Source organism: Mytilus trossulus, chromosome 9 (genome assembly GCF_036588685.1).
Source record: "Mytilus trossulus isolate FHL-02 chromosome 9, PNRI_Mtr1.1.1.hap1, whole genome shotgun sequence".
Taxonomy (NCBI): domain Eukaryota; kingdom Metazoa; phylum Mollusca; class Bivalvia; order Mytilida; family Mytilidae; genus Mytilus; species Mytilus trossulus.
In genome coordinates this window covers 41,329,947-41,354,496 of record NC_086381.1, presented here as the reverse complement: position 1 = coordinate 41,354,496, position 24,550 = coordinate 41,329,947, and the positions used below count along the sequence as shown (strand labels likewise).

Genomic DNA, 24,550 nt, shown 5'->3' with positions numbered 1-24,550 from the left:
TTGGTTCGCTTTTTCGTGAGAAAACAATGGATTCTGTTTTACACGGATTAAAATTTACCAACCAATTATCCGCCCAGCTATATATTGTACGCATCCACCTTTGATTACGAATGGCGTCATAATAAAAAGAGTTAAAAGCATATAGGATTTACTTTTTCGAGTGATGGAATATGGAATCATCTCATCGAACAAATTAAATCAAAGACATTACCTCGACTAAACTTACTGCGTCGCCTAAAATTAAGGCTTGATAGAAGATCTCTTGAAAATATGTATTTTAGCTGTGTACGCCCATTACTTGAATATGTTGATGTTGTCCGAGATAATTGTCCCGAATACTTAAAAGCCAAGCTTGAACATATAAATCACGCATCGTAAAAGAGGACGAAAGATACCAAAGGGACAGTCAAACTCATGAATCTAAAACAAACTGACAACGCCATGCCTAAAAATTAAAAAGACAAACAGAAAACAAAAGTACACATGACACAACATAGAAAACTAAAGAATAAACAACACGAACCCCACCAAAAACTAGGGGTGATCTCAGGTGCTCCGGAAGGGTAAGCAGATCCTGCTCCACATGTGGCACCTGTCGTGTTGCTTATGTGATTACAAATCCGGTAAAAAGTCTAATTCGGTAGGTCACATTCATGAAAGGGAAGGGAATTGTAGTTACGACGTAAGGAACATATCCGATATCTTTTGTGAAACGGTTATTCCATAACGGTCAACCAACTCGTGATGGCGTCCGTAAAATTTACGAAGGGATGATTTCAACTTCACCCTTTGGAACTCTTGGTTTAATAGCTTCCTTGTGAGCAGTAACCCTCTATCAAGAAAATCATGATAGGAAATGTAAGCACGAGAATATCGTATCAATTGGGAGATATATACCCCGTATGCAGGTGTTGCTGGAATGTTGCTACTTTAATAGAAATGGAAAGTTCACAATTGGAAAGCTGAAATCATCTCTTTTGTCGTAAAGTTTTGTTTTTAACCGACCCTCATTGTCAATTTCTAGATGTAAGTCAAGATATGAAGCCGAATTAACTGTATCTGTAGTATCCTTTATCTCCAATTCGATGGGATAGTCGCGTTCCACATAGTCACCTAGATGGTGCTCGTAACTGGTACAACAAAACTCACCAGTCTATGCTTACTTTTGGCAGAATACGGATGGGAGACTCTTCGAAGAGATAAGCATAAAATTTTACTTTTTTTTTCATAATATGGTGTATGAATGAAAGATCCCAAGCTACCTAAATGATATCCTACCCGATCAGTTTAGAAACATACACCAGTATAGAACTCGTTCCGTAAACAATTTTCCATCCGTACCCTGTCGAACTACTTATTATATGAACAGTTTCCTTCCATGACGTTCGACTTTGGAATAGTCTTCACCCAGATACAAACAATGCTTGCTATATCGCTCCACTAAAAGTTTTTCTTAACTTAAACCATTCTAGACCAAATTATTATTACGCAGAGCAACTCATGCCCGATCCGTACCGAGAGCAGTAGTCTAAGAGATCACATGTATCAGAAAAAAATGGAATCAGACCCATTTTGATAATGACAGATAGAAACCTCCGACCACTTCCATCTAAACTGTAAAATTTATCATAGAACTCGTGGAGTTCGTTTTTGTAAACATAGTTGGCACACTCAACATAGATAGTTACTTTATTGCGATCTGAACATTACAAATATAGACAATAAAAACACCTTTCTTCAATATTGTCCAAGACTATATTATATTGAAAACTAAGAGATCCACAAAATAATTCTTGTTGGCTCATCAAGATGTCACCCAATATCAAAAATTACTATCTGCAATTTAATCCTGGTATCTATGATGAGTTTATTCAGATGTTAATTTCAATTAAATTTGCAAGTTTTTTATTAACCAAATGTTTTACAACATATAGATACATGTATACTCAATATATACTAATATATAGACTACAAAACATACGATCATAACAAAACAGACAGAAGTATTAAATACACAAAAATATAAAACATATAAATATAATTCCAAATAGCAAATATATGTAGCAAACGAATTACAAATCATCTTACTAAAAACTGATTTCTGACCTTCAGTGCTCTTAATATAAATTTTACTAAGTTGCACAAGTCTTTTACATTAGTAGTGCTAAATACTTGTAATATTTTATAAACAGATGGCTTACCATTCTTTAAGTCTTTTAAATTTGATCTCTTATTTTTTTAGGACACCCTATATTAAATATACCGGTATATAGTCACCATGTGTAAAATTGAGAATGGAAATGGGGAATGTGTCAAAGAGACAACAACCTGACCATAGAGCAGACAACAGCAGAAGGTCACCAACAGGTCTTCAGTGTAGTTCTTAGTTCTTTTTAACGATAATAATCCCATAAATCTACAGGAGGTAAGACAAAATGTACGGTTACCTATAACTGTTAATGTTTGTGTCATTTTGGTCTTTTGTGGATAGTTGTCTCATTGGCAATAATACCACATCTTCTTTTTCATATAATCAAGTAATATTACGAAAGGAGTTCAATTAGATGCTTTCAACATATTTTCGAATATAATATTATTCACAGAAAGTAATTAAAAAAAGACATTTTTAAAATCGTTCCAAGTAAGTGAAGATATACAAGTACATGTAAGAAATGTATCAAAGGAATCTGATTCAAGTACATAATTAAACAAGAATTTCTCAAATCACTATGTAAATGCTCTCACGATCGATACTACAAGGAACTGTTTCAGGAATGATGCTCCTAAGTCTACTCAACTCATTAGAGAATTGTGCTGCAATAAAAGAAACTTTCATTAAATTTATATGACTATTAGATGATCAGTTATGATATTTATGTCTTATGCGCATAAAGCTTCAAGTGAGTCGAAAAAAACCGCTAAGACATGAACAAAGTTTTCAAGAGAAAAAAAGAAATCTAAACTATCTTTTTATATGTTGATAAAATTTACTTTCGAGGTTCAAATAGAATTAAACTGAAACATTTTCTTTTTATGATTGTAAATATTAATTTTCTTTGTTTTTTTTCCTTTGTCATTCACTTTCTGTTACATTCAACGAAAGCGTCGATAGCTGGTATACATTTAACGACTTTCTCAATTCACTTTAATTAATTCATATTGTTACAACTGAAGTTAAGGAAAGCATTTCTTTAAATATTGACAATGCAATTTCCCATAGGAACTCCCTTTACGGCTAAAGCTGTACCACTTTTATTTTTAAGTTTTGAAAAAAGTATATCCTACAACGGAAGATTCAAATGCACTAATATCTTTTTTTTCAAAGGTCAAAATATAGGGCTGTGCCGCATAAATCATGTGTATATGCCCGGAACTTCTTAAAAGTTTAAACTTACACTAAAATACTGTACACACCCTTCCTTGACCATAGGTTTCCCACAGATTTCAATTAGACCGATATGAAACAAATATGTATATTTACGGTTATCATTCCCAAGTGTTGTATCTACTAGATAAAACATAGAGATCATAACTGGGAACCTTACGTAAACATAATTAGTTATCTCTGAATATTATATATCTCCCCAAAAGAGGCGTGGTTTGAAAAAAACAACTGTATTTTCAAAGTGAAACCTAATGCTTATATAATGTAACTCACCATTTACTATTTTTTCACAAATTTCGTTTCTGACTTCCTCACGGACTTTCCCCAATCTATCTGTGTATTCTTTTTCCATTTCAATAAGTTCTTCTATCCTTTCTTGTCGCATCTGATCTTCCATTTCAATTTTCATTGTTCTCTCGAATTGTGCTTGCCTTTCTTTGTATTGTTCCTGCAGTCGCTTTTCGATTTCCAGTTCTCGTACCCGAATTCTTTCCTCTGCTTTCTTGAATAGGGCATCAGAGTAATATGCGAATTCGTTAGATTTTTTAAGTGCCTCGACCATCCTTAAAAGGCCACCAATTTGCTCTGAGCTCTGTTCTTTGTTGAATTCATTGTTAAAAAGTATACAACGATTTTGACAGTCATCCAGGAAATTTCTTAAGAACATTGGAGCTTTTTGTAGAAATTCTTCAAGTCTTGTCCCACTTTTCTGTAGTTTGTCACCATATGTGAAAACAACGATCACTCGGTCCCTCATTTCGCATTCGAAAAATCTCAGAAATTCCGTTATTGCGTTTATATCTTCCTTTCTAAATCTCCCTATCTCCATTACATAAAGAACAGCATGTAAACCTGGTGCACCGATATGGACGCATCTTTTTATTTCGTTTTCAATGATACTTGGATCGATTTCTGTGTCAAATATCCCTGGAGTGTCAATAATTAAAACCTCGGTTCCATGTATCTTTGTTTTCTCTTGTTGACAAATCTGTGTCACACTGGCCGCTACCGTGCCAGACTGAAATTTTTTCTCTCCACACAAGGTATTTGCAGTTGCACTTTTTCCTACTCCCGTTTTCCCCACTAAAGCTATCCGCAGCTCTTTTTCTACAAATATATAATTTTCCTGATTTGTTCAGTGACGTGGATAAGTACACACGAAGTAATTAACAGGTGCAGGCGTAGATCCAACAGAAGATTGAACCTTAGATTTTAATACCAGAATACAAATTTTACATAGATGAAGTTGAGATATAACAATTAAAGTAATATAGACTATAACTTATTTTTTTTGACACAGACAATAAATTACGAAGTTTTTACCTTTTAAGTATACGTTAATGACATTTGGTATGCAGTTGTATTGGTATAAGTACATCTTACTTCCATGAAGATTTCATATCCCTGTCCACAATGCCATTACATTTTTTCCAGTATTCGACGTTAAAATTTGTGATAAGGTAAGAGGAACCACTTATGAAACGGCAATATTTGGTTCGAGGTTGTATAAGCCTTAGCATATCGCATTTCCATAGGACAAATCTTTAATCATGGTTTATTGACTTTGGAGTTTTGCATAGTTTTCTAAGTTTGTGGTTAGGTCGATTTAAGATGAACCAGTTATACTCTGTCATTGAAATTGACATGCAGCTAATAAACATTTACATATATCAATTCTGAAGAGTTTTGCACACTAAACCTGCAGAAGAGGTTCATTAATTTTGATGTTTTTACCCGTTTAAAAGTATGGCTATTCTAAAATGAAGATTACCTTTTACTATCAAATTATGAACAGGTGTGTGTCAACGTTTTGTTGATATAATATAAATAACATATAGCTGAAAGTGTGATAGAGAAGATTTTAACCCTGAGAAAACATTGTCAACCGCGGCGAAACCAAGGTTGACAAGACATTTTGGAGGGGGTACCAATCTATCCTATCACTCTCTCAGCTATGTGTTATTTCATTTATTATAATGAATGTACTATCATTAGTGTCTATATATAGAATAAAAAATATATAAGAATTACATTTAGTGGATGTTTCATTTGTCTGTTTATTATTGTTCTATGATCATGTGGTCAAATTATCTAAACACTCTACAAATAAGTCACATTGATAACTTGACATAGACTTTGAAAATCAAGTAAATTACCGATTGCAAATTGACTTTTTTGTCTTGCCTTGACAACCTCAAGCGGTCCGAGCACAACCTGAGCACCATACATTATCAGTCACTCACTCTTCGATTGTATCACTAAGATTTCTATTTGAAAATGAAAATTAAATATAAATGTTTAAATTTTGAAATAAGTAACACATCAAAAATATTATCAATATTTAGAAAAACAATTTACGAGTAAGATCTTTCAGGTCTTTCACGCAGTCAAAGACATACAATATAACACTCGGGATAAGTTTCGAAACAGCCCATGTCAAGTGAAAATTTACGTAAATAAACGACCTCATTGAATTATTTCTTAGATGCAATAATGTAGTCAGGCGACATTTCGTATATATATGTTTATATGTAGCATTTATAATTTCAGAGATGCAGTCAATTAATAATAAATGGAGTAAAAATTGTGCATTTTCTACTTTTGGTTGCGAGTTCTTAATAACCCGTCCAAAGATTTTTATTCATAATTTGTAAGGGTTCCGCGGAAACCAGTGTCTCGCCTTCTTTATGACGAGCATCACTGAAGAGACATGTATTGTCGAAATGCGCATCTGGTGCAAGAAAATTGGTACCGTTAATCTTATTATGCCCCTTATTTTTGACTTCAGATTGTATGTAATGTTAACTGGAAGAAAAACTATATCTATATATAAATAATATACCGAAAACCAGAAAATACATTTTTACAAAATTTCCTTCTAGGTACTAGCTTTTGATCATAAACAAGCTTCTATCAAAGTTTAGCACACGTCCATGATAGTTTAAGAAAGTTTTTAATTCTTAATTTTAAGAAACTTTAACCACAGAGTGAATGTAATTTTAACTGGCAGAAAAAAACTAAGTCAATTTATAAGAAAAAAATGTGTTTTCAAAATTTATATCTGAACACTATCTTATGATTTTCAACAACCTTCTGTCCAAGTTTGGTAGAAATCAAGAATAGTTAATGAAAGATATTAAAATTCTAAAAGCTTTAACCACAGAGTGAATATGTGTGGACGCCGCTTCCGACGCCGATGACGATGGCGATGATGGACTGTATAGAATCGCTTTGTCTCGCTTTCGACAAAAATGACATTTCTTTGCTGTTAACGGTTCTTTTTCAACGATATTAACATATAAGGGTGTCACAGGATTTGTTTATAAATACGTCTTGGTCATAAATGAACGAGTAATGCACAACAAGAAGAAGAAAAATCGACGAAAAGAATACGATTATTTCATTTCGTTTAGACATTTTTTCTCCATCACATATCGAAACTAGATTGATTTCTACTGAAAGAGAATCCAAGCATTGACGTCTGTTAAAGAAATTGCTGCCTCGTTAATGTTTTCGTGACTTTTATTTTTCATCCACATGTAAAAGAACTAAACCTAACATTTGTACAGTGACAACGGCTCGTGCGCCCTAGTTTCAATCGATAATTTTTATATCACTCTGCTGTCCTGAGTAAGGAAATGATCAGTCAGCAAGATCAAAGAAAAAAATCGTAAAATAGCAAAAAATCTAGATACGTTAAAATAGCGAATTATTGGTAAGCATTTTCAATTGGCCTAGAGGGTCATTAAGGTGGCTCGTGGGTACAAAAATTTCAGCAAAAAAATAAACCTTTATTTTGTCATTACAAATTTTATTCATCACATTATTAGTTCATACTTTATGACATGGTACAAAAATCAACCCACAAAATCGATTCGGTTTGGCCTCAGATGACTTTTAAAATGTTTACATCATTGAAAAAAGCTCCAAATTATCTCCCTTTGGTGCAAAAATGCCATGTTTTTCATCGGTGAACTATATTTTTTATTATTGTTTTCAAATAAGCTGTACATAAACAAAATAATGGTAAAATTTAAGCGATTTCTGTAATGAGTTATTTTTTTATTTCGATATTACCTCTATTTCTCCGATTAGTTCAACAGAAAAAAAAAGGACGTTAAGAAAAATGTATGCTTCTTCCGGAGGCAGATTGTGAGCTTAAATGAAAGGTGACCCCATTTTTTTATTTCAGTTTTCTTTTCAGTATATGATAAAGTTCCTTTATGAAAAAAAATATGATAAAGTTCCTTGATGAAAAAAAATATGATAAAGTTCCTTTTTGAAAAAAATATAGCGAAATCCTATATTAGAAAAAAAAATGATTTCTTCTTCTTCTTCCTTGCTAAGGAATGGATTCTTAAAAGAATGTTATACGTCTACTAGACGGAGAATGAGACAGCAATTCTCCTGTAACTGTTTACAAATAAAACGTTCCGAATATATTCAATTTAAAACTATGTACACTTGGCTTCTGTCTATGGTGTTGGTTTCTTGGGTGCACTATTGTTGGCAAGTGCACACTGGAACCCCTCTATTGTCAGACGTCAGTTAAAGCTGTTGGAAGGTGGTTCCACTCTTTATAGTCCGTGTAAAGTATGAGTACTTATATAGTATATGTTATTTGCTGTCAATATGCATGAACTTTGTCCATTTTTGTTTGTTTTTCTGCATCAGATACGAGGAGGATTGTTAGAGCTTTTAAGATCACTATCCTAGAGCATCGTCCCTTGGTTTCTGTTGCAGCTAAACAATCATTTAGTTTATATTTATACATTTTCAGCAAAACATTATAAAATCAAGTGAGAAAAAGAGAAAAAATAAGTAAATATATAAATAAAGTTTGCCACATCTCTGGAGTAGCAACTCTGAAATACTTTTTTATTTAACAAATAATACCTGTATGACTATTTCAAGTTTAATTTACAATGTTATTTAAAATACTGTATGATGTATCAATTATATATGTTATGTGTATATGCCCCCTGGGGACCTAATTTGGAAAATAAAATTTATCTTATCTTTATATCTTATCTTATACTCTCAGGTTTGCTGGTAATTGATACAGGCGTTGTTTACCTTTTATAGTATGCCGATCGTTTGCACGTAAGATGGAACTGGCATCAATGTCCATTAGCTCATGCTGTATCTTGTAAAGCATGGCGAGTCGATGGTTGCTTCGTCTTTTAGCTAGTGGTTCCCATTCTAGTGTCTTGACCATAGTAGTCACACATCCAGGTGTTTAATCAGTGTAGTTGTATGTTACAAACCTGTTTGCACTTGTTCTAAACGGTTTATGTCCTCAGTGGTATGAGGGTACCATGCCGCACTAGCATTTTCTAGTGTTGGTCTGACCAAAGATATATAGGCTGCATTTCTTAAATTTTTGCTGCATTTTCGAAGGTTACGCTTATGGAATCCGATGGATTTAGATGCTTTTTTGACAGCAACTTCATCAAAATGTTTCCATTGTAGGTCCTCACTTTAATTTTCTCCTAGATACTAGTACAGTTTTGTATTTGCTGATTGGTACAGTTTCGAGAGTGTGGCCATGTATTTTGAAGTATGTCTCTTTTTTGGATTTACTGTTGGTTCTAATGCGGATGACAGTGCATTTTTCAGGGTGGAATTTCATCTGCCATTTGGTTTCCCAGTCTTCTAGTGCTGAAAGGTCCTGTTGTAGTTTGGCTTCATCCTGGGAATTCTCGATATGGTGGAATAGGAGGCAGTCGTCAGTGACTACTTTGACAGTTGAATGTTAAACTGTTTCTGGTAGTCGTTGATCAATACTAGGAATAGTAAGGGTCCTAACACAGTACCTTGTGGGAACCCTGAAAGAACATCTCCCAGTGTTGACTTACAACCCTCGACTACCACTTGTTGTTTCCTGTTAGAGTAAGATTACATCCACTTGATCTTTCCCTGATTTATGTTGTTTGTCAATTCCTTCTATTGTTGGAATGAGTTGCGTCTCACAGGACTTGTTGTTCGAGACTTTTGCATGAAATAGAAGTTAGTGAAACTGGTCAATAATTTGCTGCTATTTGTTATCCCCGTTTTTTATTAGTGGGACTATTGTTGCTTCTTTTCAGTCGTTTAGTATTTCACCGTTGTCAATGGTAGTTCGGTAAAGATTGGAAAGGATGGGAGCCATCTCATTTGCTGCTTCTTTAAGTTTTAGTGCTGGAGTGTTATCTGGTCCTGTAGCTTTGTGTTGTTTAAGGTTTTTTAAAAGCTTGTATACTCCATTTCTGTTTATGTTGATTTTACCCATTGTGTGATATGGGCTTGGGCCTTTGTTTGGTATATTAGTCATGACTTCTTTATTATAGACCGATTTAAATTGGTCGTTTAGAATTTCAGCCTTTTGAGCGCTTTTACTATGCAAAATATGTCTTTGTTGGTAAGAGCAGAAACACCTGATGACTCTTGTTTCTTACTTTTTACATATGTTTAGAAGCACTTAGGATTTTGTCTGAAGTCATTGCTGACAACATCCTGGATGCACTTTCTATGAGCTTTTCTTGTCTCCTTTTGGGTGTTTGCTTTCAGTCTCTTGTACTTTTCCAAGTCGCTTGGGTTATAAGAACGTTTAGTTTTGGAGTGAGTTCTTTGTTTTATGCTCTTCTTGTCTGGGTGTGTGTGCCTGTTCATTGTTTGTTTTGTTGGTACATGCTTTAAGATAACATGATTGTTTTAATTGCCTTTCACATGGCCTCCAGTGTCTGGTCTTTCGATTGACAGATTTGTTCACCAAAGTTCTTAAGAGAAATTTTAATTGCTTTCATGTTTGTTTTTTCCACCAGAAAATTTGTCTTTGTGTTGGCTTAACTCGATTTGGTTGTATATGTGTGTTGTACAGTACTATATCATTGATCACTTGTTAGTCCAATAGGTGGAAGTGACTTACAGCGTATCATAAATGAAGAATGACTTGTAAGTATTAGATCTAATGTGTTTTGGAGTCTTGTTGGGAATTTTACCATTTGTTCTAATGCCATATCCTGTGGGATGTCGAGATATATTTGGCTGACTCTAAGTGGATAATGTTTGATCCTGTAATTGAGTTGCTTTCCCATGAAATATCTGGAGCATTAAATACTCATCCAATACCAAGGAGCCCCCTCAAGTCATCCGACACGTCGACAGCAATTAGGAAACCCTGAATAAAAGGGCCGGTGATTTTAAGAAAGTAGTAAAATCATTGTGTGATTAAACAGGACGCGAAAAATGTACTACCTTTAATTTTAAACAAAATATTCCAGATACGAATACCTTGCTATAACGTGCGTACTTTACAATAATTTTATAAATGAACTAGTGAAACTTTGATCTCTTTAAAAAAAAAAGCACCAACTAAAGAACATAAAATATTTGAAATAATTCAGTAAAATTACCAATATTACCGGTACATCTATAACTGGCTTGATATTTTGTTGAATCAATACGGAAAGTCCATATTCACATGGCAATTTCAAATAACAAAACGCATCAAAAACGAATGCACTTTCAGTTCACTTGGACTTCTGTGTTACATATATTACACGAACATATGTTGAAACTTTTCAAACCCACTTATGACTTAATGTCGTCCAATTGTTTTAATTAATACATTTCCTTAGAAAACATACATAGTAGTTTTAGAATCACTTACTGCTAAAAACCTTTGGCTTGATCTGGGTCACAAAGATGGCTTTACGCCATAGCACGAAAAAAGTTGCTTTAAAACCCCCAAAACGGTGACTCTTTAATATGATTGTAACATACAGTCGGAGTTTAATGGCAATACCATATCGATTATTGTCTCTCTGGAATTATGAATACTGTTTCTTACGTACATGTATTATCTTTCCAATGTCTTCTATTTATTTTGAATCAAATATGCAAATTATACTAATAGCCTAGTCAATCTAGCTCTAAAATCACTCAACCTCCAACTAATTGCAACACAAGCTTTTTTTTGTGAAAATTATAATATAGACATGTACTAACAACATACTAAAACTATACATTGATATGATTTGCGGAAAAGGTTATTTTGGGTGAAATATGTGTTTTTTAGAGAAAAAGTGCTGAAAACTGGAAAAGAAGAAAAAATATTATTTATTGTTGCAGTTTTAGACCTAAAGCTTGTGGAAGACAGGAAACCTTATCTAAATAGACTATAAAGTAGTCCATTAGCTATTTTTATTCAAATTGAAGTAATTTTGAGGTGAAATGAGTGATTTTTAGTGAAAAACGTCGAAAACTGGAAACACAGAAAACCTCCATTGTTAATAGTTAATATTTTTGAAATTGATCTATATAGAAAAAAGAACATACTATTTTATGTTAATTTTGTGAAGTCCTTTAGTTCTCTGTATTAATATTTGGGTAATTCAGTTGAATATATGTTTTGAGACAGAAAACCCAATAACTGAAATTGAAAAAAAAATCTTGGTTATTGGTGGTTAAAACTTTCGCATTGGGATATAAATAGTAAATACTTTCTGATGGTTATCTTAAAAAGTCCTATAGAAATTAGTATTTAAAAAACTGTAATTCTTGTGTAAAATATGATGTGTACAGAAAAATTGTGAAAATGGAAATAAAAAGCTCGGTTATTCACGGTTATTCATTGTCAAAACTTTTAACATAGGATCTTTATAGACAAACTTTATTATCTTATGATTATATGCATATGTATTCCTCTTGTTATCGATATCAAAAATGACCTATTTGTTGTGTGAAATATATTATTTTACAAACTAATTACAAAACAAGAACGAGTCCATAGTACATGGATGCCCCAAAAACTTTAATAGAAGCAGGGCAGACAGACGAATGAATGAACAGACGCTCAGACTGAAAGACATAGTACTCCTAAGTGAGGGGCATATAACAAATGAAAATTTTAAAATCTTGGTTACTTCCAGCTTGATTTTTACAAACGTAAAGTTGAGAATGGAAACAGGAAATGTGTCAAGAGAAAACAATTCCCCTGTTATCGGTCTTCGACATAGCAAGTAAATTCGGCACACAAAGGTGGGCGTCAGCTGCCCCACTTAATTATTGTGTACATTAGTTCAGCCAAATGGAAACCAGTCTTTAAACTCCAATACATACACATGAACCAAAATTACCAACAACAAAAACCATAAATGCAAGACCAACAAAGGCTAGGGGATCCTGACTTGGGATCAGTGTAATAATGTGGCTGGGAGAAAAATCATGTTGTTTGAGAACTCAACCCTCTCATATTTTCTCTAGACAATGTAGAATAAATAAACACACAGTAAAACTCAGTTTTTAAGAAGTGCATTTTGTGGAAGTTTGAAATTGTTATCTTTATGAAACTGTTATGTATTTATAGTACTTACATATGTAGCTATACTACATCAAAAATTAGATTGTGTTAAAAAATAACTGTGAATCAGTTTGGTTACTGCTTTTGATTTTGTCATGCTAATTGCTGGAAGAGATACTTTTCTAGTATCATTGCATCGTCATAGATTGTAGTCCTTTTCGTGTATTTTTTCCATCAGCTACTTTTTCAACATTTGAATTGCATAAAGTCACAGTTAAACACGGACCATTTTTACTTAGCAAGCTCTATCAATATCCAGGCTTAATTTCAGATATGTAAGCTTTTTAATTTTTTGGAACAAACACTAGTTCACTGAATTAGCATGCAATGTAGAAATTGCCTTATTTCAAGAGAAGCTTTGTCAATAAGATTATAATTTTACCTTAAGAGCTTAAATTTAAATAGCAATTGTACCAAAGTTGTCAAACTTTAGATGTTGAAAATGAGATAAGCCGACTGTTGAATGAATTGATGGGATCACTTCCTGGAGTGTTAATAGTAACAGCGCATTGGCGGATCGGGGGTTCCGGGTTGGAACCCCCCTTTTTTTAACCGATCAATGCATTTAAATGGCGGCATACAGTTGGAACCCCCCCTTTTTTAAAATCGCTGGATCCAACCCTGCAGTGCCTTTTGTGTGTACCTTGTAAACCTGTATGTAGTGGTCTGAAACATTAATCAAAGGATAATGACAAAGAACTAACATGGATATGTCTGCTGTATGAAATGTTATGGTCAAAGATATATATATATGTATATAAAGAAAATCATTACCAAGTTCCTTCTTTAAGATATCTCATTTAATTAATTTATAAAAGGAAATCAGCTTTTGGGGCCCTTTATAGCTTGTTGTTCGGTGTGAGCCAAGGCTCCGTGTTGAAGGCCGTACTTTAACCTATAATGGTTTAATTTTTAAATTGTTATTTGGATGGAGAGTTGTCTCATTGGCACTTACACCACATCTTCCTATATCTATTAGCATAAGAACTGTAAACATGTGGGCGACTTATGGCCAAAGATAGTCCTTTCTAATCTGAAATTTTTGTTAGTTGTTTAAGGTTGCTTTTTAATTGACTTTAAAAACCTCAAATCTCTCTTTATTCATAATTATACTCTACTACTCATTTGAACGAAACTAATAACATATTTAATAAATATAGTTTCGTTACACCTAATGCCTAAAAAATATAAATGTTTAGCTTTCAAGGTCTACTAAACTTTATCAGTGATCTCTTGGTAGTATGTTTGAAACCATGATTAATTGTAAAACCTCCTCATTCTAAAAACATAAGATGTTGTATGATTGGCAATGACAAAAATGTCCACAAGAGATAACAATGATGAGGGTGTGGATGTTAACAACTAAAATTACTCATCGTTAAAATATAAAACTGATAAGACAATGAATGGAAAAATAAATATGACAGACATCAAACAATAACCACCATGTACTCAAGGGCCACTTACTTGTGATAATCATATTCATAGTGTGCAGGGTTAACCATGTGTGTGAGCATGCACTCAAGCCCTCCCATAATAAGGAACAGTTGTGAAATAGCAAACAACATAAGTGCAAATTGTAAAACTTAGTTTGAAAGGGCTCAACTCAAAAAGGTAAGCACAGAGTATATACTAAACCAATTGACAAAATGAAACTGAGTTCCAATAGCTAGTTCAAAGCTAATTACAGTTGATGAATAAATACTCTTGGCACTGACTTAAATATAAATCTGTACACATCTGATTAGAAATCAGTGAAAAGTGGGTTCAGAATTATTATTATATATTATATTGAGGTTTTGGGAGGCGCCTTTCCTGGTATGGAACGTGCACCCCTGCGGGGGTAAATGTTACAGCAAAAGCTTTATGTATATGGTGTGTAAGTACTGAGATCGTTGCTATTGACATGAGTAGTTTATTATTTGCTTCAGGAGCCTGGAATTTTCATTCTAACATACATCATTTAACACTCATCATTCTTTTTTTTCTGAAAAACATATATAGTTTGATTCTAAATCTTACTATGTTTGTTCAAGAAGAAAAATGAAAAAAAAAGGTTTTCTTTTAAAACATGTAAAAGTTGTGGTAAAAAAATAATTAAAAACTTTGAATTTCAAAAAAATAGTCTTGCAAACAAAATCAATTTTTAATGGCCAAACCGGCGTTTTGCATTTGCGCCGATCTGCATTTCATTTGCGCCGATTTTTGTTTTCATTTGCGCCGATTTTATTACAGGTATATTACAGGTGAATAGACATAAGAAGATGTGATATGAGTGTCAACGAGAGAACTCTCCATCCAAGTCATGTTATTTTTCATTTATCATTATAGATCGCTTCCATTTGCCACTTGTACAAATGTAATGAAATGTATATAACTGTTGTCCCCTGCTCACCACTGGGACGTGGAAGAAGGCCTATTAGATACATCTCCAGACTTTTTTCCCTTGCTGACCGTACCCGTAGTACTATTGCCTATGTCTTTCGGACATCTGCCACATGGTTATGCTCGATCTGTGTTTTGACAATAGAGTCCGTGGTAACTCTGGCTTTACACGATTTTATGGTACATTAGTAAGATATGTAGTTATGTTTCAGAACACTGTCCTTCCGATATGTATGGCCCTCGATGATTAAAGAATTGACTCCTCGATCCGTTTCAGTGTGCAATATGTCTATCAAGTTACAATGAAATTCCAGAACAATATGAATCAAAATTAACTTAAACATGGATGAAAAACAATTAAAACCAGATTTTACCAATGGCATAGCACAGTACATGTACAAGTTTTAACCTACCTGTAAATCTAATTAGGAGCAAATATAAAATCGGCGCAAATGAAAAAATGAAATCGGCGCAAATGAAAGAATGAAAATTTTCAAAATCGGCGCAAATGTCATACGCCCGGCCAAACATACATATATATGTATGTGTTTCGAGAACACCTCCCCCTACTAAAGTTAACTTATACACAGGGGTAGATTTCTTTCAAAAACCTAGTAAAATTGTGACAATATTGGTCAATCTAACTCAGAATAGTCTTCTGTTATAGGTTACATACCATCACTATTGAGGAGAATTAATTTTTTTATATCTTCGAATTGTAAAATAGCGGAACACAATCTCGGTCAATATCTTTATTTATTTATACAAACTTTGAGACAGGAAAGTGATCCACTTGTAATATTATTCTTTTGAATTGACAGAGTTATGCATTGTATTGTATTACTCGAAGTGTTTTAAAAAATAAAGAATATTTTATGGATAAGTATTTTTTGTTTCAATTTTGGCAAATAAGGGGAAGTAACTCATAGTACCTTACTTTTAATACAAAATATTTTCGTGAAATAAACCACTTTCCGCAAAATATATTTTTGTATAGTTTTAGTATGTTGTTCATAGATAGTAACAGAATTGTTTTTCAGAGAAAAACCTTGTGTTGCAATTAGTTGCAGGTTGTTCAATAAATTGACTAGACTATAAACCACTGCCACAACAACTATCATAAAAATAATAAAATAACCGGCTATCGATATCAAAGTGAGCATTATGTTAAATCATTAAAATAATCAAATCACTCTCATCAGATCGCTCCAGGAAGAGAAAATTGTTTAAAAAATAACGAAAACTTACCACCTAACATAGATAGCTAGACTTTGTGCAATATCTTGTTATTATCTGCTGATAAAACACATCAAAGTAATTTCACAGCGTCAGCTGATATTTCATATGACAACTTCATGTTTAAGTTTGATTTGTCTCCCTTGGCGTAGAAGTTCAAATATATAAAAAAAAGAATATGGCCTTCTGTCCTTATAGTTTTTTGCTGCTTATTATAAAATATAAAAAAAAATGACAATAGACTTCAGTTGGATTTACGCGCAGTTATTTAGATGAGCCACGAATGAATAGTTTTAATAAATTTATTTACACATGTATACTATATACAATATAAAATAAACCGTAGTGGAGTGTGGGAGAACATCGATCATCATGCAATAAAGGGCATCTCGCCACCTTTTCATTTATCAATATTTGTCAATATATTCATTGGAACTGCGCCACATTTCAGGCTACTGTGGTGCCGCTAATTTGTACAGGAAGAACCAGTCCACATTCCATAGCAAGTCATTCCATCCCTGAGCTGATTGAAGGTTGTTCCTTTAACTTTCGCCTCATTTTTGTCGTATGATCTATATCTAAAGGTAATTTTATTTTCATTTATTGACATTTTTGTTCGTTTTTTGTACTGATAGATATTATAACACAATGTATCTTTATATTTTACATTTTTGCCTATTTATGTTTGCTTGTTTTGTAACGGTGCACAGATTTTTTTAAAAGATAATGGAATTTTATGCCCATGTCATACCAGTGAGAGACTAGTTTTAGCTAGCTTTACAATCAGGTTTTATCCACCATTTTCTACAGTTGTTTTCCATTTGCTTGTTGTTGTGAGCTTTGGTATTTTCTCAGGGTTTTCCGTTTTGAAATTTCCTGTGCGTTTTTATTTTTGATGTCTGCTACTCACAATACAATTCCTGTTGAGTAAATGGATGATTCATCGTCCACCAACATTCATGACTCAAAATATGGCAACATTTTCATCTCCAGAAGCTTCAACATTTTTGTCATAAAAACAAACCTACTAAACTAAAAGATCGAGGAAAAGACAACAAAAGCCAACAGTGCGAAAGAAGAGTTCCTATTCAGATTCCTCTCTGCTCTGGTGTCTTTGTCCCCTATTTTACGAAGTTTTGAATCTAAGACAGCTTGAGAAGTAAATATTGTAATGTGCAGATTTCCTCTATCTCACTCTTGGTTTACCCTGTGTTATTTATTTTGCATTTAAATACTTTGAAGGTAGTCGTGTGAGACGGTGCTTGATCAAATGAAGCAGATCCAATGTACTTTTCTTGTTGGTCGTAATATGTTGTACATCGTACATGGGTGTCAGTTTTTTTTTGTCATGTAAACTATTTGTTTACAATTCGATATTTAAGAAGGCAAAATCCCTGTATGTGTCATCCCTTGTTTACAGATGCTGTTTGCTTTGAAGTTTCTATATGTCTATTGTTCTTTACCATATTCTCATTGTTCAGTAACTGCTAAATAGCACTTATTATGAAAAATGGAATAGCTGTATTTGGTATAGGAGATCATTGAAAGGTCTACATTATATATGTATTATATATAAGTTATGGTTGACCTGACCTTGTCTTTTCATTCATGGATTTAATGTTAGGTGCACATTACCATGTGGCCGATTCCATCTTCATCTCTTGTATAAAACGGTTGTTTAAGGTACTTGTCTGTCTGGCAATATTCATCTGAACTTGACATCATTTTATCATTTTAATGAGTCAATGAAAAATAGAAATTGTCTTGGGTAGCTCAGCTCCGTTTCTCATATACTATTATAATTGATAATATGTTAACTTTATTTTATATATGGAATATTGAAAGATAAAGAAAGAAGATACCAGTCAAATGTTAATTCAAACTCCCAAGTAAAAAAAGACGAAAAATAGTCAGGTGTACATGTTTTTCTGACATTATTCATCTGACTTAGTCTGATTCATTTTCTTTGGATCATTGACGATGCTGTTTTATGTAATGGTTGTTCACAAATGACCATGGATATCCTCAAGCCTGTCTTTTTTTCGTGAATTGTGACGTCATAGTGAAACTTTTCTTTTTTAAATAAGGCCGATAGTTTTCTCGTTTGAATTGTTTTGCATTGTCTTATCGGGGCCTTTTATAGCTGACTACGCAATATGGGATATTGTTATTTGGATGGAGAGTTGTCGCATTAGCACTCACACCACATCTTCCTTTATCTATTTGCTCATTGTTGAAGGCCGTACGGTGACCTATAGTTGTAAATGTCTGTGTCATTTTGGTTTTTTGTGGATAGTTGTCTCATTGGCAATCATACCACATCTTCTTTTTTATATTATCATCACCGAGTTTGTGATTACTGTAATATTCTCTGGGGCCGTACATGGCGATAATAAGAATGACAAACAAAGAGCAGCGAGTTCATTTGTATTCCACACGAATAATGATACAAATAATATATGGGGTTTACATAAATCATATCAGACTGATACCAAAGCGAAGTTACTCAACGAACGTAAATCAAAGTACGTAAAGTACTTTATAAGAATAATGTTACATCTCAACACAAATAAGAAAAAATAACATGCTCAAGCTATGCAAATACAATAGACAAATTCAAATTAATGTTCCTATATAAAGTCAGTGTTCAATAGTGAGGGAGGGTAGGAGGGGTCCTAATCCCGAAATCCCGGGCTTAAAAATACGAAAACTCGAAATCCCGGGCTTAAAAACCACGAAATCCCGAGGTCCCCAAATTCGAAAATAGAATTCCCGGATCCTAAAAGGGTCAATCCCGAAATCCCGAGCTTAAAAACGACACCGGAGTACCGATTAAGGTCCTATCTCCCCTCTGAATTAGAAAAAAATATAAGCATATACAGGAAGTTTCATTGATTCAATGATTTAAGGCTTTACTATACGTCAAGATCTTGTAATGTATAAACCATCAGAAGGAATTTGTTGGGTTTCTGTAGTTTCTGTATCGCTCGTAATAATGTTTCGTGCTCATAATAATGTCATAATACTGTCAAATGTAAGAATGTGTAAGGATTCATTTCTTTTGCATTCAATTTGGTAAAAAGTTGCATGTTTACTTGTGTAGAGTTTGTATGTATCTCATAGAAATATCACTTCATAGCTTTTATGCGTCAGAAGTGCTCGTGTGTCGCAATCACTGATTTCTATTCTTGTTTATCCCAATCTTATATTTACGACACTTGCTGGCACTATGTTTCCGTTTATTTGTAATTGTTTGATCTGCTGTTACCTGCCTATCAGATATACTCGCATGTGCACAACTGTTAAACATTTTCTAAAAATCAAAATGATTTCGTTCCTCATTTTGGTTAACATTACGATATAGATGCTGAAGTTTGATATACAACTTACAATTGTAAATAGTTTAATACTTTCAACAAGGAAAACAATGACGTCCAATCTAAAGTCTTCCTCTCCACTGATCATATCTTTATCTACTACCAGTAACCATGGCATCATTCCCTCATAACGTCGTACCAACCACATATTAAGAGACTGACAACAATTGTAAAAATTACATGCGACAGAATTGTAACACCACCACAATTTCAGAATTACTTTTGGAACTTTTCCTTCTGTGATAAGGAATACTACCAGAATTATGGATACCATTTTAACCGATCTTCTCTCAACTTTTCTTTGTCCTGTCTTCCCCGGAACTTGTTAGTCATCAACTTGTCACTAGTAAAAACTGCAGATATCTGCATGACAAAGCAACAGAATGGTCTGGATTATCAAGTAATATAAAGAAGAATAATGTAGTAATCCTTCACTTTTATTAGAACCATAACATACATATGGGTACCTTACGTTATTTTATTGCTGAAGCTGATTGCTTAAATGTCGTGGAATGTTCATTGTAATGGACAATAGAAACAACACTGTACAGCAAATAACGGATTTCTTGTTGGTCAGTTGAAATTTTGTCCAGATTGCAAATAGTATTGCTATGACTTTCTGTATACCGAGACATGAAGTGATCAGGTATGATACATTGTTGAATGTGAAGGGTAATATCGACAGATGATGTGAAAGAGAACAGTATGGATATGGTAAAGAAAACATCGGTACAATTATTTTCCTGCAATAATATTGCATCTGGAACAATGGTTCAAATCCATAGGTTGTAAACGCCGTTAAAAAAAATCTGCAGCTAGACCTTGTATCAGGATTGTAGCAGGTGAGGCAAAGATTTGCCGAACATTAAACCAAATACCATAACGTTCATCAGCATGGATATATACGATATTATAGAACCTGCTTTGTTCACATCTAGTAAATATTTATATTTTTCAATTATAATGAAATCGTAAACGACGTACGCGGCATCGTGATTAATATTACCTCACATGTGATTGAAATCGGTCCAATGAATAATGACTATAACCTTACATGTGATTGAAATCGATCAGGTTAATAAGTACTATTACCTCAAATGTGATTGAAATCGTCCAAAAAATAATAACTGTTACCTCTCACGTGATTGAAATCGGTCCAGTAAATAATTACTATTACCTCACATGTGATTGAAATCGGTCCATGAACTTACGGGAATGTCGCAGTATTCACCGCGATCTCCTTCGTCTTCCAATATTTGTGTGTGATCGAATGACACATCTATTATTAAAGATTGAAAAGCATATTTAGCTCACTTCTAAAATATTTAAAAAATCCCAAATATCTGGGACTGAAATGGTTCTCAGGAAAAAATTACTTCTAGACTTATTTAATTGTGTTGTGGAAAGCGATTGCATAACTATTAAATCCGCTCAATCCTAACTATCCAAGCCATGTGTTTCTCGTGGAAAAGTAAGATCATACATTCTTCCTCTATTCATTTAATCCATATTTTACTGGCTGATGTAGCGCTCTACATGGATGACTGTACAGACAACTGATAGCGTGGACGTAACCTTACTGATTCATTTTGTCAAATATCATTATTGATACATATATCATACTGAAGAGAGAATATAACATTTCATTGTCCTACCTAGGGCTCTAAAGGACATACAACATAGCTGACAGTCATAAAGAGCAGTACATGTATAATGAGGAAAACGATCAAATTTATTAAACGATTGAAATGTTAAGGATACAAGAAAATTCAGGACATTTTCGTATACCAGTTTCTTCAGACATTTTAAAGGTTGGCAATAATAAGTATGAACTATTAGTCCAGCAGCTAAGTCAAATATTTTGGGACAATTGATCAATGTATGGTAAAAGCACGAAACTTTGCACAGTGTTAGTTATGATGCTTATAAACAGTTTTGGATATGGAGCCATAACAAAATTACAATGGCCGCCAATTTCAAGATGGCCGTCAACAGTCATGAGTCCAAAGTATGGTTTAATCCATAATTTGAAAATTAAAGCGCTAAATTTACATATTGCTAGTTATGATGTTAATTTAACTTTTCTGAATATGGATAGATAGTGAAACGTAAGCAACCATGTTATGATTCCCAGATAATACACTATACATTATGCAGTACAAAACTTATCATTATTTCTACTTTTGGGCACTTGTGGTATGATCTTTGATTTTTTTCTCGAAAAAACTAAGGATTTTCTTATCCCAGGCATAGATTACCTTAGCCGTATTTGGCAAATTTTTTTGGAATTTTGGATCCTCAATGCTCGTCAACTTTATACTTATTTGGCTTGATAAATATTGTGATATGAGCATCACTGATGATTCTTATGTAGACGAAACACGCGTATAGCGTACCAAAGTTTAATCCTGGGAACTTTGATAACTACTTATTCAGTTAGTACATACTTATAAATTGTGTCTAACTGTAAACCTTTCCACATATATTATGGTATTAGGAAAAGGAGAATTTATGAAAGACGAAGTTATCAGGTATCTGATGGAAATGATATTGACATAAATGAGACATTTTGTTAATTGGCGTACTGCTAATTTCAACGGTAAATTTGCTTTCGCTCAATGATATTCAGCTGAACAAAATAGGTAAGCCGTAGTTGGTTTGAAAGGTTTCATCGCCTGTGTTATAAAGTTTTTATATACTTGAATTTGTTTGATACTTTAAATATATGAGTATCATAATTTATTTATGAGTTTGACTGTCCCTTTGGTATCTTTTGTCCCTCTTTTCACCACCCCAGTTGTCAGCACTTGAGTGTTGACATGAATATCCATAATGTGGTCATTTTTACAAATATCCTGTTTACAAAACTTTGAATTTTTTCGAAAACTAAGGATTTTCTTATCCCAGGCATAGATTACCTTAGCAGTATTTGGTACAACTTTTTGGAATTTTGGATCCTCAATGCTCGTCAACTTTTTACTTGTTTGGCTTGATACATAGTGTGATATGAGCATCACTGATGAGTCTTATGTAGACGAAACGCGCGTATGGCGTACTAAATTATAATCCTGGGAACTTTGGTAACTACTTATTCAGTTAGTACATACTTATAAATTGTGTCTAACTGTAAACCTTCCCACATATATTATGGTATTAGGAAAAGGAGAATTTATGAAAGACGAAGTTATCAGGTATCTGATGGAAATGATATTGACATAAATGAGAAATTTTGTTAATTGGCGTGCTGCTAATTTCAACGGTAAATTTGCTTTCGCTCAATGATATTCAGCTGAACAAAATAGGTAAGCTGTAGTTGGTTTGAAAGGTTTCGTCACCTGTGTTATAAAGTTTTTATAAACTTGAATTTGTTTGATACTTATATGAGTATCATAATTTATTTATGAGTTTGACTGTCCCTTTGGTATCTTTTGTCCCTCTTTTCACCACCCCAGTTGTCAGCACTTGAGTGTTGACATGAATATCAATAATGTGGTCATTTTTACAAATATCCTGTTTACAAAACTTTGAATTTTTCGAAAAACTAAGGATTTTCTTATCCCAGGCATAGATTACCCTAGCCGTATTTGGTACAACTTTTTGAAATTTTGGATCCTCAATGCTCTTCAACTTTTTACTTGTTTGGCTTGATAAATATTATGATACCAGCGTCACTGATGAGTCTTATGTAGATGACATGCGCGTCAGGCGTACTAAATTATAATCCTGGTACCTTTGATAAGTATTGTTATGGTTTTGAAGTTATGGGGATTTCATAAAGCTCCAAATATTAAAACAATAAAACTAGATTTTTGCAGTGACTAACAGTGTACAACAAATATTATGGTCGAGTCTATTATGAACTTGGTTGATACCCTTTGATATATTTTAGAATGAATAAAATAGTGAAGTGCTGGTTTAATTTATTATCTACAAGTATTTGTGTTCTGAAAAACTAAGGTAGGAAACAACTGTATGAATTTTATATCATCTTACTAAACACATGAGTTTCAAAGTCTATTATAGATTGTCCTCATACTTTGTTTGTTGAGGTAGAACATAATTATGGATTAAAAAGATTTGACAAAAATGTGTTCTTTGTACTTTAAAAACAATTGAAGTTGAATTTAATTTTGTAGTACAATGTAAAAACTATAAAGATTGAAGGATGCAATTTGTTAAACAATATTATTATAGGTGTCCTCCGTCGTTCAAACCTGATCAACTTTGCAGGGTTGGTTACTTATTCCATATTCGATACTTATTCCTTGTTCCTTATTCGTTTTCTATATTTCGTTATTTGTTCCTTATCATATACCTGTTCGTAACATGTTAGTTATTTGTTCTTTATTCCCTATTCGAAATGTATTCGTTACTTATTCCTCTTTAATCCTTTTTTTTTACTTATTCGCTTTCAATATATTGTCCCCTGTTTATGCTTATTTTTCTTTTCTCTTCTTGACTGTGCTGTAAAATATTGTTTTGAGAAGATAAAATTACCTTTTATCGCGTACGTACCCGTGAAACTTTGAAACTTTTTATTTCTCAAGACCCCATCAGGGGTATGTGAATATAAACAATAATAACAAACAATAACATATATACAAAATAATGAGATCATAGAATGACATGGTTACATATTCAATATACATAAAGTACATGATTTAAGGAATTTGCAGTGGAAGGCAAATCTAATTTATAACAGACAGAACAATTTTACAAAATTTGGCAAGTTTGACAATTAAATTAAATCCTCACGCACAAGCGAATTTCCATTTTTGGATAAATTTTCATTTTTGGATGAAACACTTAACAAACACGATTTGT

General features: G+C 33.2%; 1 protein-coding gene across 1 annotated transcript; it reads right to left on the bottom strand.

Moving 5' to 3' along the window:
* Nucleotides 1-2,719: 2,719 nt before the first annotated feature.
* On the bottom strand, nt 2,720-8,603 carry LOC134684625 (GTPase IMAP family member 7-like). The gene is made up of 3 exons (XM_063543925.1): nt 8,462-8,603; nt 3,659-4,492; nt 2,720-2,814 (listed from the first exon to the last, which is right to left on the bottom strand). The coding sequence occupies exons 1-3, from the start codon at nt 8,601-8,603 to the stop codon at nt 2,720-2,722; spliced, it is 1,071 nt and encodes a 356-aa protein (XP_063399995.1).
* Nucleotides 8,604-24,550: the final 15,947 nt, after the last annotated feature.